This window comes from Rhinoraja longicauda, chromosome 9 (assembly GCF_053455715.1).
Source record: "Rhinoraja longicauda isolate Sanriku21f chromosome 9, sRhiLon1.1, whole genome shotgun sequence".
Lineage (NCBI taxonomy): Eukaryota > Metazoa > Chordata > Chondrichthyes > Rajiformes > Arhynchobatidae > Rhinoraja > Rhinoraja longicauda.
Genome location: NC_135961.1, coordinates 41,120,385 through 41,136,076, shown reverse-complemented (window position 1 = coordinate 41,136,076; position 15,692 = coordinate 41,120,385). Strand labels below are relative to the sequence as shown.

Here is a 15,692-nt window from a genome sequence, read left to right as displayed (position 1 = left end):
AAAGATGTGCTTTATCTGAGTTTATTTATTTTGCGTGTCTTAGGTGGTGCAGAGCTCCTGGCAGGCCAGAGCCTGTGATTCCTCCTACATTTACACCCGTCCCAAGCACTCACCTGTTCCTTCAGCTGGTTCATTTTCTCCTCGAGCATCATTCGTACACTTTTCAGTTTCTGCTCCACCTCTTCCATCCTCTCTTCCATTCCCTTCAGAAGCCTCTCATACTCCTTCTGAAACAGAATGTAATTGTTTTATTTACATTCTCCAGTAGTCAGTAATTGGTACCTGATAATCGGTCGGACACTAACAGATGCTGAATAACAACAAAAAAACAAAGTGCTGGAGTAACACAAGCAGCTCGGGTAGCACCTGTGGAGGACATTTTGGATCGGGACCCTTCTTCAGTCTAATTGTTGGAGCGGGAAGGAAAGCTGGTAGAGAGGTGGCGGCAGTATGAAGAAAGGTCCTGACCTGCATGATTACCCTGCCTTTAACATTAAGTATTTCACAGGAGCTTCAGCAGACAAAATTGTAAACTAGGCAGGAAAAGGTGGCAGGACAGCTGCAAGGTAGAATTTTAATAGGTATTACAAGTAGGTGAACCATTCAGGCCATTTTGGTGTTGAGAGTGTTTAATTGTTATATGTCCTGACAATGGAACAATGAAGTTAGTTTAGTTTGTCGTGTACCAAGGTACAATGATGAAAGGTACTAAGGTTCATCCGGGAAGGAGAGAAACAGGACTAACCCCTCGCCTCTCAACCCATGCCCATTGAACGCAGCCAGGGAGTGGGATATACATGTTGACCTAGGCCAGAGACTCACCTTCCCAGTTGAAATCACAGCTACCAACCTGCGACCAGACCTCGTCCTCTGGTCCAACTCCTGTCGACGTGTTTTCATCATTAAGCTGACGGTCCCCTAAAAGGAGGCTGTGAACGAGGCATATGAAAGGAAAAGGCTGAGATATTCCAACCTTGCCCTAGAAGCAGAGGAGCGAGGTTGATATGAAAAAGTGCATCCAGTGGAGGTGGGGTGCAGGGGCTTTGTCGCCAGTCCCACTACAAGGTTCCTGAGGGAAGTTGGAGGCAGGGCAGGCCCAAAGGATAGCAACCAAAGAACTTGCCAATGCTGCTGAACGGAGCAGTCACTGGCTGTGGGCTGAAAAGAAGAGATGCTGTCTGGACTGCCACGTGACCATCTAGAGGCTAACCATAAGACAGATACCCAGGTCTGATCACCCTGCGGTGGGCCTGCCTCGACTGAGAGTGTCTTGTGATAAAAGGCCGAAACACCCAGTGACGTTGCGGTACACGACTGAAGATGTGTCTGAATGGTAGCAACATCACCTAGTGGTCATACCCAAGAACAACACCATACAAGTCGATTGTAGTGCAAAACTTCAGGGATTGTAACAGCCAGTCCTAATCAATCTGATTGTCGTGTACCAAAGCACAATGAAAAGCTTCTTTATCGCGTGCTATCCAGTCAACTGAAAGACTACATGATTACATTCAAGTCGACCACAGTGTACAGATACAGGATGAAGGGAATAACCTTTAGTGCAAGATAAAGTCCGATTAAAGATAGTCCGAGGGTCTCCAATGAGATCAAGACCACTCTAGTTGATGATAGGACGGTACAGTTGCCTGACAACAGCTAGGAAGCAACTGTCCCTAAATCTGGAGGTTTTCACACTTCTGCACCTCTTGCTTGATGGGAGAGGGAGTGTCCAGGGTAAATTCTGAAGAAGAGTCCAGACCTGAAACGTCACCCCTCCTTATTCTCCTGAGATGCTGCCTGACCCGCTGAGTTACTCCAGCACTTTGTGTCTATCTTTGCTATAAACCAGCATCTGCAGTTCTTGGTTTGTAAATTCTTACTTGTGCAGTTTTATAGGCCAGTAAATGCAAACAAATAAATTCACAGATAGCCATTAACAACATGCAAACTGCGGTCAGATTAAGACCCACACCTGTCGGGCGGTGCAACTTGTTAGTTTACCTGCTGTGCACACAACAAGTCTTTGGCCTCCTCTCGCTGGACGCCCAGCTCTTCTTGCAGTCGCTGTGCTCTATGCTCCTCCTCTGCCATCGTCATTTGCAATTGTGCCAGCTGTTTTTTGGGCACACAGTTGTTAACGTGCTCCTGCAACTCTCGTATCTCCTGCAAGTGCTGAGACTGGGCTTGCATTTGTTTAGTGTTGGCATCCGACAACTGTGAACATAGAAATGACAACTGTCACAGTTGAACTCGGGGTAACATATCTCCTTTAAACTTTGCCCCTCAAAGCTATGCCCTCTATTCTGATATTTCCACACTGGGAAAAAGGTTCTGACTGTCTGCCCTATGTATGCCTCTCCTAATTTTATATATTTTTAACATTCAAAAGAAATCCCTATTGGGGCTTTTGATTTGACTGGGAAAACTACATATGATGAACAATAGGTTGACTGGACCAAAATAAAGATTAAATCATTATATATTTTATTTTTAAAACATCACATGCCCAAATCACCATGGTGACTCCTCGTGCTCTCACTCTGCCTATTGCAAAGACACCATCCCTACTCTCAATTTCTCTGCCTCTGCCTTATCTGCTCCCAAAATGAGGCCTTCCATTCTAGGACATCCGAGACATCCTTGGTCTTTAATAAATGTTTCCACTTGCTGTCATAGATGGATCCCTCACCAGCATATCCCATTGTTCTACCCTCTCCCCCTTTCCCCAGATAGAGCAAGGATAGTTTCCCCTGGCCCTTGCTTTTCACTTCATCAGCCTCCACATCATCCTCTGACCTCTTTTTATCACCAACGTGATCCTACAACCTGTCACATCTTCTCATCTCCACCACTTTCTACCTTATGCAGAGACCGCTCCCTCCGCAAGCTCCTTGGTTCAATCATCCCTTCCTGCTCAAACCACCCCCTCCCCTTCAACTGCAGGAGATGCAACATCTATCCCCATATCCCCTCCATCCAGGGACTGCAAGCGGTCCTTCCAGGTGAGACAGATTCACATACACCTCCTCTAACCACCCACTGCATTCCGTGTTCCCAATGAGACCAATTAAATCAGTGAGACCAAGCATAGACTTGGCGACTGTTTCGCCGAATACTTGCTGCCAAGGCCTGCTGGATCTCCCGGTTGCTAATCATTTTAGCTCCCCTTCCCATTCTGACCTTTCTGTCCTGGGCTTCCTCCATTGCCAGAGTGAGGCCACACGCAAACTGGAGGAACAGCTCCTCATATTCCGTTTGGGTAGCTCACAACCCTTGTTATGGACAGTCAATTCTCCAATTTCAAGTAATAACTCCCAAGCCCCTGCCACCCCTGTTCCTCCAGCTGTTTGCTTCCAGCATCAGTGAAGTACCTGTTCCTGAGACTCCATCAAGCTGGCCTCCAACTGTGCGTGTTTATTTTGTAAAGTCTGATATTCCTGTTTTATCGACTCTAGTTCAGTCCCCAGTATCTGCACTTGGGTGACCTGTAAAAATCACATTCACAATATACCATTAATGCATGTGTGGGATTTTAATTACGTATAGGAACTTGCTTTCTTTTAAAAACTATACAATGAAATTCGCCTTAAATGTATTAGATTGGATACTATAGTGGTAGACCTTCTACTGCTAAATGAGACTTGTGTTTGGAACCATTTGTTACCGCTGATGATGGAACAGAGATAGAAGGTGAAGGGGAAGGTGAAGGCTGTGAACAGTCCGTGAACTCACCTCCCACACCCTCGGAAAGTGCCATAAAGTTCCACATTCGGCTCGGGAAGCAGGACACTGCACGGGAGCAACTGCTGGAGGCGATGGATTGCGGTGGTCGTGGGTGGCAGTGTTAGCAGAGGCTGCTGAAGAGCCTGTTGCTGTGCTGTCTCGCCCTGAGTGTGGCTTCCCTGGGAGCGATTCCTGGTTCTGCAGTGGTGGGAGCTGCTGAGTTGCTTAGGATTTTGGCTTTGCATGGAACATGCTGGGGAATGCTTTAGTTCAGTTTGGAGATACAGCGCGGAAACAGGCCATGTGGCCCACCGAGTCTGCGCCAACCAACAATCACTAACACTATCCTACACACTAGGGACAATTCCTGATTTATATCAATGCCCCAACCGATGAAGGCTTGCACACCATATGCCTTGTTTACCACTATCTACGTGTTATTACCTTTGCTGGGGCGACCAGAACTGTACGCGGACTTGGACGTTTTCTCTGTAACTGTAACACCATAATGCTGCAACTCTATGTTCTGCACTCTGGTATTTGTCTGTATGCACAACCTGCTGTACTTGTGTTTGGCTTGATTGTACTCATGTCCAGTATGATTTGATGGGATAGCAAGCAAACTAAATCTTTTTCACTGTATCTGAGTACACATGACAATGATAAACCAATGCTAAGGTATCAAAAGTTGCAGAGATCTCAACAATCTTCTACGCAAAGCAATCCAGTTGTGGATGCAGCTCTAACCATCATGTAATCCAATTCCCTTTCATGACTCCATCTACACCACATTGCTTTGGCAAGGCCACCAGCATAATCTAAGTCACTCCCTCTTCTCCCCTCTCCCATTGGTCAAGAGGTACAGAAGTGTGAAAACTCAGACCTCCAGATTCAGGGACAGATTCTTCCCAGCTGTTATCAGGCAACTGATCCATCCTATCACCAACTAGACAGTGGTTCTGACCTACCATCTACCACGTTGGAGACTTTACTGGACCTTATCTTGCACTGAACATTATTCCCTTCATCCTGTATTTGTACACTGGACGGCTTGATTGTAATCATGTATAGTCTTTCTGCTAACTGGATAGCATGCAACGAAAAAAGGTTTTCACTGTACTGCAGTACGCGTGACAATAATATACAAAAATAAACTTGCAGCATCTGCGCTGAGTCACAAGCATTCACATTCACCTTGTCGTGGGTGACTGATCCCACCTCCTGCTCCAGGGAGAAGTTATCCTGTTGCTTTTCCAGGAGTTCCAGCTTCAGATGGTCTACCTCAGAACACGATCTCTCCAAACTCAATTCCAGATTCTGTATCTAAACATAGGACATGTGCAAATTAAATCCTAGAAGTTCATGATTCCCAACGCCGCAGTGTTCTGTCCACACCGCTGTTACGATGCAAAGAAAAGTACTGGCAGGTTTAATATCATCAAAGGACATTGTGATTGACTTCAGGAAGCGAAGTGGTACACATACCCTGGTATACATTGACAGCACCAAATTAGAGATGGTTGAAAGCTTCAAGTTCTTCGGAGTAATTATCACCAATAACTTGTCCTGTACCAGCCATATTGAAGCATTGGCCAACACCAATGCCTCTACTTCTTTAGAAGGCTTAGAAATTCAGCATGTCCCCGACCACTCTCGCCAACTTCTACAGGTGCGCCATACAAAGCATTTTATCGGGATGCATCACATCATGGTTTGGGAATAGCTCCATTCAAGACAGCAAAAAAGTGCAGAGAATTGTGGATGCAGACCATCACACAAACCAAACTCCCTTCTATTGACTCCATTTATGCCTCGCGCTGTTTCGGCAAGGACCAGTCTCGCCCCTTGATCATAATCAAGGACCAGTCTCGCCCCGGTCACTCCCTCTTCTCTCCTCCCCCATTAGGCAAGAGATGCAGGAGTGCGAAAACACACCTCCAGATTCAGGAACAGTTTCTTCCCAGCTGTTATCAGGCAACTGAACCAACCTATCACCAACTAGGGAGTGGTCCTGACCTGCCATCTCTTTCATTGGAGGCCCTCGGACTATTTTTAATCGGACTTTACCTTGCAGTAAATGTTATTCCTTTCATCCTGTATCTGTACACTGTGGCCCGCTTGATTGGAATCATGTATAGTTTTTCCGATGACTGGACAGCACTCAACAAAAAAGCTTTTGACTGTACCTTGGTACACGTGACAATAAACCAAAGTAAATATCATCAGTTGCCTGGGGAACTAACGCAAGAGCGAGAGGAGAGATGCCTCACCTTCTCCTGAGACTCCTGCAATTCCTTCTGCACGAGGCCCCTCTCCCGTTCCCAGGTGGACTGCTGTTGGAAATGTTCCTTCTCGGAGTTGCTGCAGGCCTCTTGCAGCTGCCTGCACACTCTGGCCGTCTCCTCCTTCTGCTGCCCCAGTTGGGCGAGCCTCTTGTTGAGCAGCTGCACGGTGCTCTGACCGGCCTCCATCCTTACACACCACTGGGAGTTCTGATTCGTCAGCTGCAGGTTTTTGCCGTTGAGTTGAGCGATCTCAGTCATGTACTCTTCATTCTAGACGAGGAGAAGCAAGACCAATCAGCAGAGCACTGCGATGCACGAGAAGGTGGAACATCATTTTTGTCTTTAAATAATTGGAAATTTGATATTAAACACCTTTGAGTGGTGGAGCTGCATACCTCTGAAAAAGGCCCCTCAGCCCGACATGTCCATGCTGACCAAGTTGGCATACTGGGCTAGTCCCATTTGCTTGCATTCGGCCCATATCCCTCTAAACCTATCTATACATCTGTTCAAATGTCTTTTGAAAATCGCAATTGTACCCACTTCTATAGCTTCCTCTGGCAGCTCATTCCAGACTATCCTCTGAGTGAGGAAGCTGCCCCTGAGGTCCCTTGTAAATCTATCCCCTCTCACCTTAGGCCTGTGCCCTCTAGGTTTAGAATCCTGTACCCTGGGAAAAAGACTGAGTGTTCACTTTATCCATGCCCCTCACGTTCTTGTACACCTCAATAAGGTCACCCCTCAGCCTCCTACTCTCCAAAGAAAAAAGTCCCAGCCCATCCAACCTCTCCCTGTAACTCAAGCTCGCAAGATCACATGGCGAATCACTTCTGTGCTCTTTCCAACTTAATGGCTGTGTGGCACGATGTCTGAACTGTTCCTGGTCACACTCAGCAAGGACTGACTGCCGTCTGTTTACTACAGAACCCTCTCAGATGTACCACATTACTGTTTGGTTCTTAGCAACAGCGAGGATATATTGTACCATAACCTGAGGGTAATGTTTCACCCTAATATAGCTAAACAATAGGTGAAAAACTTGTTCTGCCCGCTCAACAACATTTCATTTAAAAAACACAAAGTGCTGGAGGAACTCAGTGAGTCGGGCAGCATCTCTGGAGAGAATGAACGGACGACATTTCGGCTGCGAGTTTCTATGAAGTTCATGTTCTCCAACCCCGTCTCATGCGTAGTTGTTTAAGTGGCACAGTTGCGCAGTGGTAGAATTACTGCCTCACACACAGCGCCAGAGACCCAGGTTTGATCCTGACCACGGGTGCTGTCTCTACGAAGTTTGTGCATTCTCCCTGTGATGCCGTGGGTTTTCTCCGGGTGCTCCGGTTTCCTGCCACACTCCAAAGATGTACAGGTTTGTAGCGTAATTGGGTACAGTAAAGTGATAAATTGCCCCTAGAGTGTAGGAAAGTGCTACCTAGTCAGTGCTGACTCGGTGGACCAAAGATGGACTGTATCTCTAAAGTCTAAAAGTGCATGGATAGGAAAGGTTTAGAGATATGGGGCAAATGCAGGCAGGTGGGGCTTGTGCAGATGGGGCATCTTGGTTGGCATGGACGAGTTGGGCCGAAGGGCCTGTTTCCGTGCCGAGAGACTGTTTTTCATGTTTCCCTGCTATATTTCAGCCTATCTTTCCATGTTCAGTATTCAGTAAGAGCTTGCCTACAACTGTATCCCGTATATGGTTACAACAGTGTTAATGATCTGCCTGTATCGATTTTAACACGACAATGAGAACGTCCCAAGGAGGAACAGGTGGGACGGCTTCTCCCCACTCCCCTTCTCCCAGCTGACAAAAGCAGGAATTATTCAATTTGTAGGCGAGGACTGAATGAAAAACGACACCCTCACAGGCAAGAGAGCAGGAGTGTAACTCGACGCCCAGGTATTTGATTCTGTTTCTCAAAGCCCGGATGCAGGGATAAACAAGCCGCATTTCTTAAAGAAAATGCATTCCAACAGGTCAACCCAGTGAAAGATCTGACCATTCAGATCAACCCAGAAAAACAACAAATCAAAACTGCAGAAGCTAAAACTAGAGAATGCGAAACGAGACTGGATACCACCTGTACTGAGAGGAACAGTCTTCACTTCAGGCACCCACATGGGAGATCATGTTACAGTTGTATAAGATGTTGGCGAACTCACATTTAGAGTACTGTGTTCAGTTTTGGTCGCCATGTTATAAGAATGTTGTCAAGCTGGAAAGGGTGCAGAGATTTACAAGGATGTTGCCAGGACTCGAGGGCCTGAGCTATAGAGAGGGGTTGAGCAGCCTACAACGTTATTCCTTGGAGCACAGGAGGATGAAGGGTGATCTTATAGACTTGTATTAAAATCATGAGAGGAATAGATCAGGAATCAAGAACCAGATGACTTAGGTTTAAGGTGAGGGGGGAAAGACTTAGTAGGAACCTGAGGAATAATGGGTTTTTTTACACAGAGGGTGATATATGGAACAAGCTGCCAGAGAAGGTGGTTGAAACTATCATAACATTTATGAGACATGGACATGGAGAGGAAAGGTTTAGAGGGATATGGGCCAAAAGTGAGCAGGTGGGACGAGTGGAGATGGGGCATGTTGGTCGGCGTGGGGAAGGTGGGCCAAAGGGCCTGTTTCCGTGCTGTGTAACTCTATGACCCATCGGTTCTATGGAAGATCCAGCTTTGAACTAAATCTTTGATCTAAAGTTCAGATTTGTACCTGGTTTTGTAGTTCCTTGAATTCTTTCTGGCTGTTCTCTCTTTCATCTTCCAGCCAAGCCACTTGTTTCCTGCACACAACAGGAGAGTCTGTCCAATTACGAAGCACTATCAATAATGCACGTATTTCATCAAACTTTTTTAAAACCACAGTTTTCCTACCTTTGTCCATTAACTTTTCCCTCCTGATCCCGGAAATCCTGACGAAACATTGCCACTTTCCTTTTCAAGGAAGAGTTCTCTTCAGCAAGTATTTCACACTCATATCTGAGGAATACATTACTCCTGTCAAATAACTACAGCCATTCTTCAGAGAACCTTAGTGCAGGATTGTAACAAGTTCCTGAAACACACATTGGAGTCTAACATTTGGAGCACTGTGTGCAGTTCTGGTCGCCCAGCTACAGGGAGGATGTCATTAAGCTGGAAAGGGTGCAGAGGGGATTCGCACCTTTTGGGCTTGAGTTATGTGGAGAGGTTGGATAGGCTGGGACTTTTTCTTTGGAGCATAGGAGGCTGAGTGACCTTATTGAGGTGTACAAGATCATGAGGGGCATGGATAAAGTGAACACTCAAAAGTTTTTTTCCCAGGGTAGAGGATTCTAAAACTAGAGGGCACAGGCTTAAGAAGAGAGGGGAGAGATTTAAGAGGGACCTGAGGGGCAATTTCTTCATCAAATGTAGTCTGTATTTGGAACAAGCTGCCAGTGGAAGCTATAGAAGCGGATCCAATGAAGACGTTTTAGACAGATGAACAGGAAGGGTTTAGAGGGAAATGGACCAAATGCAAAATGGGACTAGCCCAAAATTCTGAAGAAGGGTCTCGACCCAAAACGTCACCCATTCGTTCTTTCCAGAGATGCTGCCTGTCCCGGTGAGTTACTCCAGCATTTTGTGTCTATCTTTGGTTTAAACCAGCATTCTTCTTACACAACCTTCTTACACAACCCAGTATACTAACTAGGTCAGCATGGACAAGATGGGTCGAAGGGTGTGTTTCCATGCTGACATCTCCCTACCGTTTCTGGATCTCACCATCTCCATCACAGGAGACAGACTTGTGATCGACATCTACTGAAAACCTACTGACTCCCATACTATCTTGTCTACACTTCTTCCCACCCTGTTTCCCGTAAAAAAGCTCTATCCCATACTCCCAGTTCCTATGTCTACACTGCACCTGTGCCCAGGATAAGGTGTTTCATATAAGGGCATCGAAGATGTCCTCATTCTTTAGGGAACGGGGGTTCCCGTCTTCCGTAATAGATGAGGCTCTCACTAGGGTCTCAATATCCCGCAGCTCCGCTCTTGCTCCCCCTACCCCTATTCGTAACAAGGACAGAGTCCCCCTTGTCCTCACCTTCCACCCCATCAGCCGTCGCATACAACGTATTATCTTCCAACATTTCCACCACCTCCAATAGGATCCCACCACTGGCCACATCTTCCCATCTCCACCCCTTTCTGCTTTCCGCAGAGACCGTTCCCTCCAAAACTCCCTGGTCCACTCGTCCCTTCTCACCCAAACCACCCTCCCCAGGTATTTTCCCCTGCAACCGCAGGAGATTCAACACCTGTCCCTTTACCTCCTCCCTCGACTCCATCCAAGGAACCCAAAAGTCTTTCCAGGTGAGACAGATGTTCATCTGCACCTCCTCCAACCTTATCTACTGTATCTGCTGTACTATGTATCAACTTTTCTACATCGGCGAGACCAAGAGCAGGCTCAGCGATCGTTTCGCTGAACACCTCTGCTCAGTCCATCTTAACCAACCTGATTTTCCGGTGGCTCAGCACTTTAACTCCCCCTCCCATTCCCAATCTAACCATTTTGTCCTGGGCCTCCTCCATTGCCAGAGTAAGGCCCAGTGCAAATTGGAGGAACAGCACATATTTAGCTTGGGTAGTTTACACCCCAGCGGTATCAACATTGACTTCTCTAACTTCAGATAGTCCCTACTTTCCCTCTCTATCCCCTCCCCTTCCCAGTTCTCCCACCAGTCTTCCTGTCTCCTACTACATCCTATCTTTGTCCTGCTCCATCCCCTGACATCAGTCTGAAGCAGGGTCTCGATCCGAAACGTCACCCATTCCTTCTCTCCAGAGATGCTGCCTGACCCGCTGAGTTACTCCAGCATTTTGTGTCTACTCCAAGACTAACTGCTGCTGAGCATCGACCATCACAGCATGGGATCAGGATTCATCAAGTGGAAGGCTGATGCCTGGATATTGCAATTCTAGTCAGTGATACCAAACATAATAATGCCTGTGCGCTGCACACTGCCTAATGGACTCAGCTGCAACCTAAGTCACTGGTACTGAGTGTAACACCTCTCACCACAACTCAGCACTACAAACAGTGGTCAGAGGCTGCCGAGAGTGGTGGACTCAACCTGGTCCATCATGGACACAGCCTCCCCCCCATCGAGAGCATCGACACCAGGCGCTGCCACAAGAAGGCTGCTTCTACCATCAAGGATCCCCACCATCCGGGCTGTGCCCTCTTCACACTGCTACCGCCAGGCAGGAGGTACAGAAGCCTCAATTCCCACACCACAGGTTCAGGAACAGCTAGCTTCCTACAACCATCAACCTGCACAACCCACCGGTAAGAAGGTACAGGAGTATGAAAACTGAGACCTCCAGGTTCAGGAACTGCTTCTTCCCAGCAACTGTCAGGCTCCTGAACACTGCAAATACCAACTAAACTTCAAACTATCAGCTGTCTGGGTTGCACTAGAGAGTTTGGGCTTTGTTTTGTTTGCACTAATATTGTTTTTTAATTGAGCTTATTTTTGTTTTAATATTATGTTGTCAATTGAGTACTGTGTTTACAGACCAGTTGTGCTGCTGCAAGTAAGAACTTAATTGTTCCGTTTTGGTACAAATGACAATTAAACACTCGATTCTTGAACCATCAGGTTCTTGAAAGGAGTGTGGAAAAAGAGCAAGGGGATAACGGGCTAGAACAGGCACCTTGGCCCAAATGGCCTCTTTTTTATGCTGTGCGCATTACAGCAAGTTTGTCCACTTGTTTTACAAGATGCTGGCTTTGAAATAGTGCACAGAGGACTTTCATTATTGCAATGGTCTTAATGTCAATGACGTAAGACTGCTGGTACGGCTGATTAGGTTGTGCAAGGGAACATGAAAATAACCAAGGTGTCCACAAATTTCAGCTAGAGGTTGTTAGCAGAAGCACAGACGGATCTGGCAAAGTCTGAGCAAGCACAGCCGGGAACGTCGCGACCCGCTCCCACTCTCGCTCCCGCCAAACTCCAGCTGCCTCTTCCAATTGCCACGGCCCGATCTTTGCAGGAGGTGTTCTTGCTCACAGTCCGAGAAACCTCCTCGCCTGCCCGTCCCGAGCAGGAGCGAAGGTATTCCAGGGACTGGCACGTTCATATTCAACAGCGCCTCACATTTCACTTGGGCAGCCTTCAACCCAGCGGTATGAATATTGATTTCTCTAACTTCAAGTAACCCTTGCATCCCCTCTCTCTCCCTCCCTCCCCCACCCTAGTCATGGTACTAGTTTCACTGTCGTCCTGCTGAGTTTTATTGTTTGTATCACTCATTATCACCTTCCCCACAGCCAGCAATGTACCATTGTGGGCTCCACCTTTCCTTGATCATCATTGCTGGCCTTGATTTGTCCTTTGTACGTCTTCATGCCTGTAGTTTCCCCACTCTCTTGACTCTCAGTCTGAAGAATGATCCTGACCTTTTTCTCCAGAGATGCTGCCTGACCGCTGAGTTACTCCAGCACTTTGTGTCTACCTTTGGAAAGGTTAGGGTCCGATTAGTGGAAATCAAGAGAGTCAGACGCAGTGCGGAGCGACGGTGGGGAGAGGCACGACCGTGTGACACTGCAGCTACGTAACGGCCAACACTGCCGGGAGATGGAGAACCCGGTGCTATGTCACCAGGGAGAAGCAATCGTGCACCTCGATTCAGCGGCTGTACAGACAGTCAATTAGATGCCAATCTTGAGATCAGTGGCAACAGGATGCTGGTCATTATTGACTCGATGATAATGATCACGACAAACCTGTACTTGCTCTGGGCCTCCATGCCCACCACCAGACCGGTTCGCAACCTCCCGATCTCACCTTCAAGCCCCTGCACCGTCCTCCCACACTCAACCCTCGCCCGTCTCAGCCTGAGCTCCTGCTCAGCCCCTTGCCCGCTCGGTACCCTCTCACGGTGGCCCTTCAGCCCGGCGGCAAGCTGCTGTCCATCGGTCGAGGGGCGCGAGGGAACTCCTCGGCCAGCACTCGTGCCGTCCCGTGGCCTTTGCTCTCCAGAACCTTCCATCTGTTCCCTTCCGTTCTCTTGCTTCTTGTGCTCGCTTTGCACCGCCTGCCCTTCCTGGCCGCAGGTCGCAGCCCGCTCCTCCCCAGGGTCCATGCTCTTCCCTGTGGTCTCTCTGCCAAGGGTCTGAGCCTGGGTGGGCGATCGGCTGCTCTCTAGACCCTGCTCCCTCACCGCCTCCTCCACCCCCAGCGGCCGCCTCTGTCTCTGGGTCACGTCCACAGTCTCAGCCCCGATCCTCTCTGTCAAAGCAACAGGCTCGGCCACCAGGGGTAACCTCGGGTTAGATCCATCCCGCGCTGACTCCCTGAAGACATTTAAACACTTTTCATTACTCTAATGGAAACCGTATTTAAGATAAATATTTCCATAATCCCATGAGAGTTCTGAATAACGACCACAATCTACTGCAGTTACAAGCTCCCTAGGTCATAGAGTCATACAGCATGGAAACAGGCCCTTCGGCCCAACTAGTTCATGCCAACCAAGATTGCTCGTCTAAGCGGGTGCCATTTGACACAACATTTTCACACAGAGTGGTGGGTATGTAGGACAGATTGCCAGAGGGGGTATTTTAGGCAGGTACAATGATAACATTGAATATATTTGGATATTTACCGGGGGGACCGGAGGGGAAAGAATGTGGTGAAGAATGGGGTGAAGATAGGGGGGCAGAGAGAGGGGGGTAAGGGAGGGATGAGAGCGGGCACATGGCTGCTCCGCAACGCCCACCTGACTCGCTGCAGCTCCTGCTGATGCGTGAGCCGCAGCTCCCTCTGCTGCTGCAGCTTTTCCTGCGACAGTTTCAGCTGCAACTGCAGCCCCTCCAGGGCCAGGGATCGCTGCCACTCCCCCCCTTTTCGCTCCGACACCTCCTCCAGAGCCCAGGTCCGGCTCGCTGCCTTCCTCTCCCCCTGCCCCGCCGATCCTCCGGCCTCCTTCCCCTCCTCTCCGACTCCGACCCTCGCGTCCTCTGCCCGCTCTTCCCGCCCGGTCTCCGCTCCGGGCCGATGAGCACGGAGCTGGCTCACGACTCCTTGCAGCTGCTCCACCTCCCGGCTTCCAACCAGCTTCTCCTCCTCCAGCTTACTCATCTCCAGCTTAAACCGCTCCTCCTCAATCCTCCGCTCCTTCTCAAAGTTCCTCTTCATCAGTTCCATTTCTCGCTCGTAATAATTTACCTGCAAAATTACAGCAAGGTTAATCCATAAAGTAAAAATCCCACTAACCATCCAACCACACGGTGGTGCAGCGGGTAGAGCCGCTGCCTCGCGGCACCACAAGCCCGGGTTCAATCCTGACCTCAGGTGCTGTTTGTGTGGAGTTTGCGTGTTCTCCTTATGATCGCGTGGGTTTCCACCGGGTGCTCCGGATTCCTCCCACATCCCAAAGACGTGTGGGTTTGCAGGTTAATTGGCCTCTGTAAATTGCCCATAGTGTATAGGGAGTGGATGAGAAAGTGGGATAACATAGAACTAGTGTTAACCGGTGGTCGGCGTGGACTTGATGGGCCGAAGGTCCAGTTTCCATGCTGTATCTTTTAGTTTAGAGATGCAGCATGGCAACACACTCTTCAGCCCACTGAGTCCACGCCGACCATTGATCACCCGTTCACACTAGTTCGATGTTATCCCACTTTCTCATCCACTCCCTGCACGCAAGGGCCAATTTACAGTGGTCAATTAATCTACAAACCCACACGTTTTTGGGATGTTGGAGGAAACCGGAGCACCCGGAGGAAACTCACGCACTCACAGGGAGAACTCCACACAGAGAGGACCCAAGGTCAAGGTTTCATCTCTACCCTGACAGGCTGTGGATTCTCAGTCAAAGGGAAATTCAAGGCAAATTAAAGGGTTTCTGGACTCTAAGGCAATAGAGAGAAAGATAAAGCAGTAATAAACTGATCACACACAGCTAGCTGTAAGTTGCACTTTAGCTGGTGGTGTATGCAGACGCCCTCTGGCTGGAGATGATACACTGCGACCATCAACAGTGACAGGCAGCAACAAAGAAGATATCTGAAGAAGAGACTCAATGGTTGTCCCACCTTTGTTTCCAGCTGTCTCCTCAGGTCCTGCACCTCCTGCAGCCACTGCACCCTCTGTTGTTCCATGGCAATCTCCATTTCAATGCTCACGTTGCCACACCACTCTTTTGGCAATTCCTTATCTGTTCAGTAAATAGGAACGAACTTCAAACGTTTGTAACCTTAGTTCTCACTTTTCCAGACAAACAGAAGTGGGAATAAAAATAAACAGAACGCTGGAAGTGTTCAGCTGAGCAGGAAATACCTGGCCCGCTAAACATTGTCAGCATTGGAGGGAAATACGGTTCACATTTCAGATTTTCCGTTTAGTTTAGTTACACAGTGTGGAAACAGGCCCTTTGGCCCACTGAGTCTGCACCGACCAGCGATCCCGGCACATTATCACTATCCTACACACCAGGGACAATTTACATTTATACCAAGCCAATTAACCTACAAACATGTACGTTTTTGGAGTGTGGGAGGAAACCAAAGATCTCGGAGAAAACCCCGTACGGTCACAGGGAGAATATACTAACTCCGTACAGACTGCACCCGTAGTCGGGATCGAATCCGGGTTTCTGGTGCTGCAAGCGCTGTAGGCAGCAGCTCTACTGCTGCGC

The 15,692-nt window shown here is 48.4% G+C and overlaps 1 protein-coding gene across 6 annotated transcripts in view; it reads right to left on the bottom strand.

The window, feature by feature from the left end:
• Positions 1 to 15,692, bottom strand: part of ninl (ninein-like) — a 51,647-nt gene that overhangs the window by 1,384 nt on the left and 34,571 nt on the right. For 5 of the 6 annotated variants that reach the window (XM_078405299.1, XM_078405300.1, XM_078405302.1 and 2 more), the window contains 9 exons: positions 15,091 to 15,212; positions 13,773 to 14,221; positions 8,889 to 8,993; positions 8,728 to 8,797; positions 5,994 to 6,278; positions 4,918 to 5,046; positions 3,372 to 3,485; positions 2,002 to 2,214; positions 114 to 227 (listed from right to left, as the gene is read on the bottom strand). In XM_078405299.1, coding sequence (XP_078261425.1) covers positions 114 to 227; positions 2,002 to 2,214; positions 3,372 to 3,485; positions 4,918 to 5,046; positions 5,994 to 6,278; positions 8,728 to 8,797; positions 8,889 to 8,993; positions 13,773 to 14,221; positions 15,091 to 15,212 — 1,601 coding nt within the window. The remainder of the gene's footprint in view (positions 1 to 113; positions 228 to 2,001; positions 2,215 to 3,371; positions 3,486 to 4,917; positions 5,047 to 5,993; positions 6,279 to 8,727; positions 8,798 to 8,888; positions 8,994 to 13,772; positions 14,222 to 15,090; positions 15,213 to 15,692) is intronic. The other variant, XM_078405301.1, reaches the window with a different exon arrangement.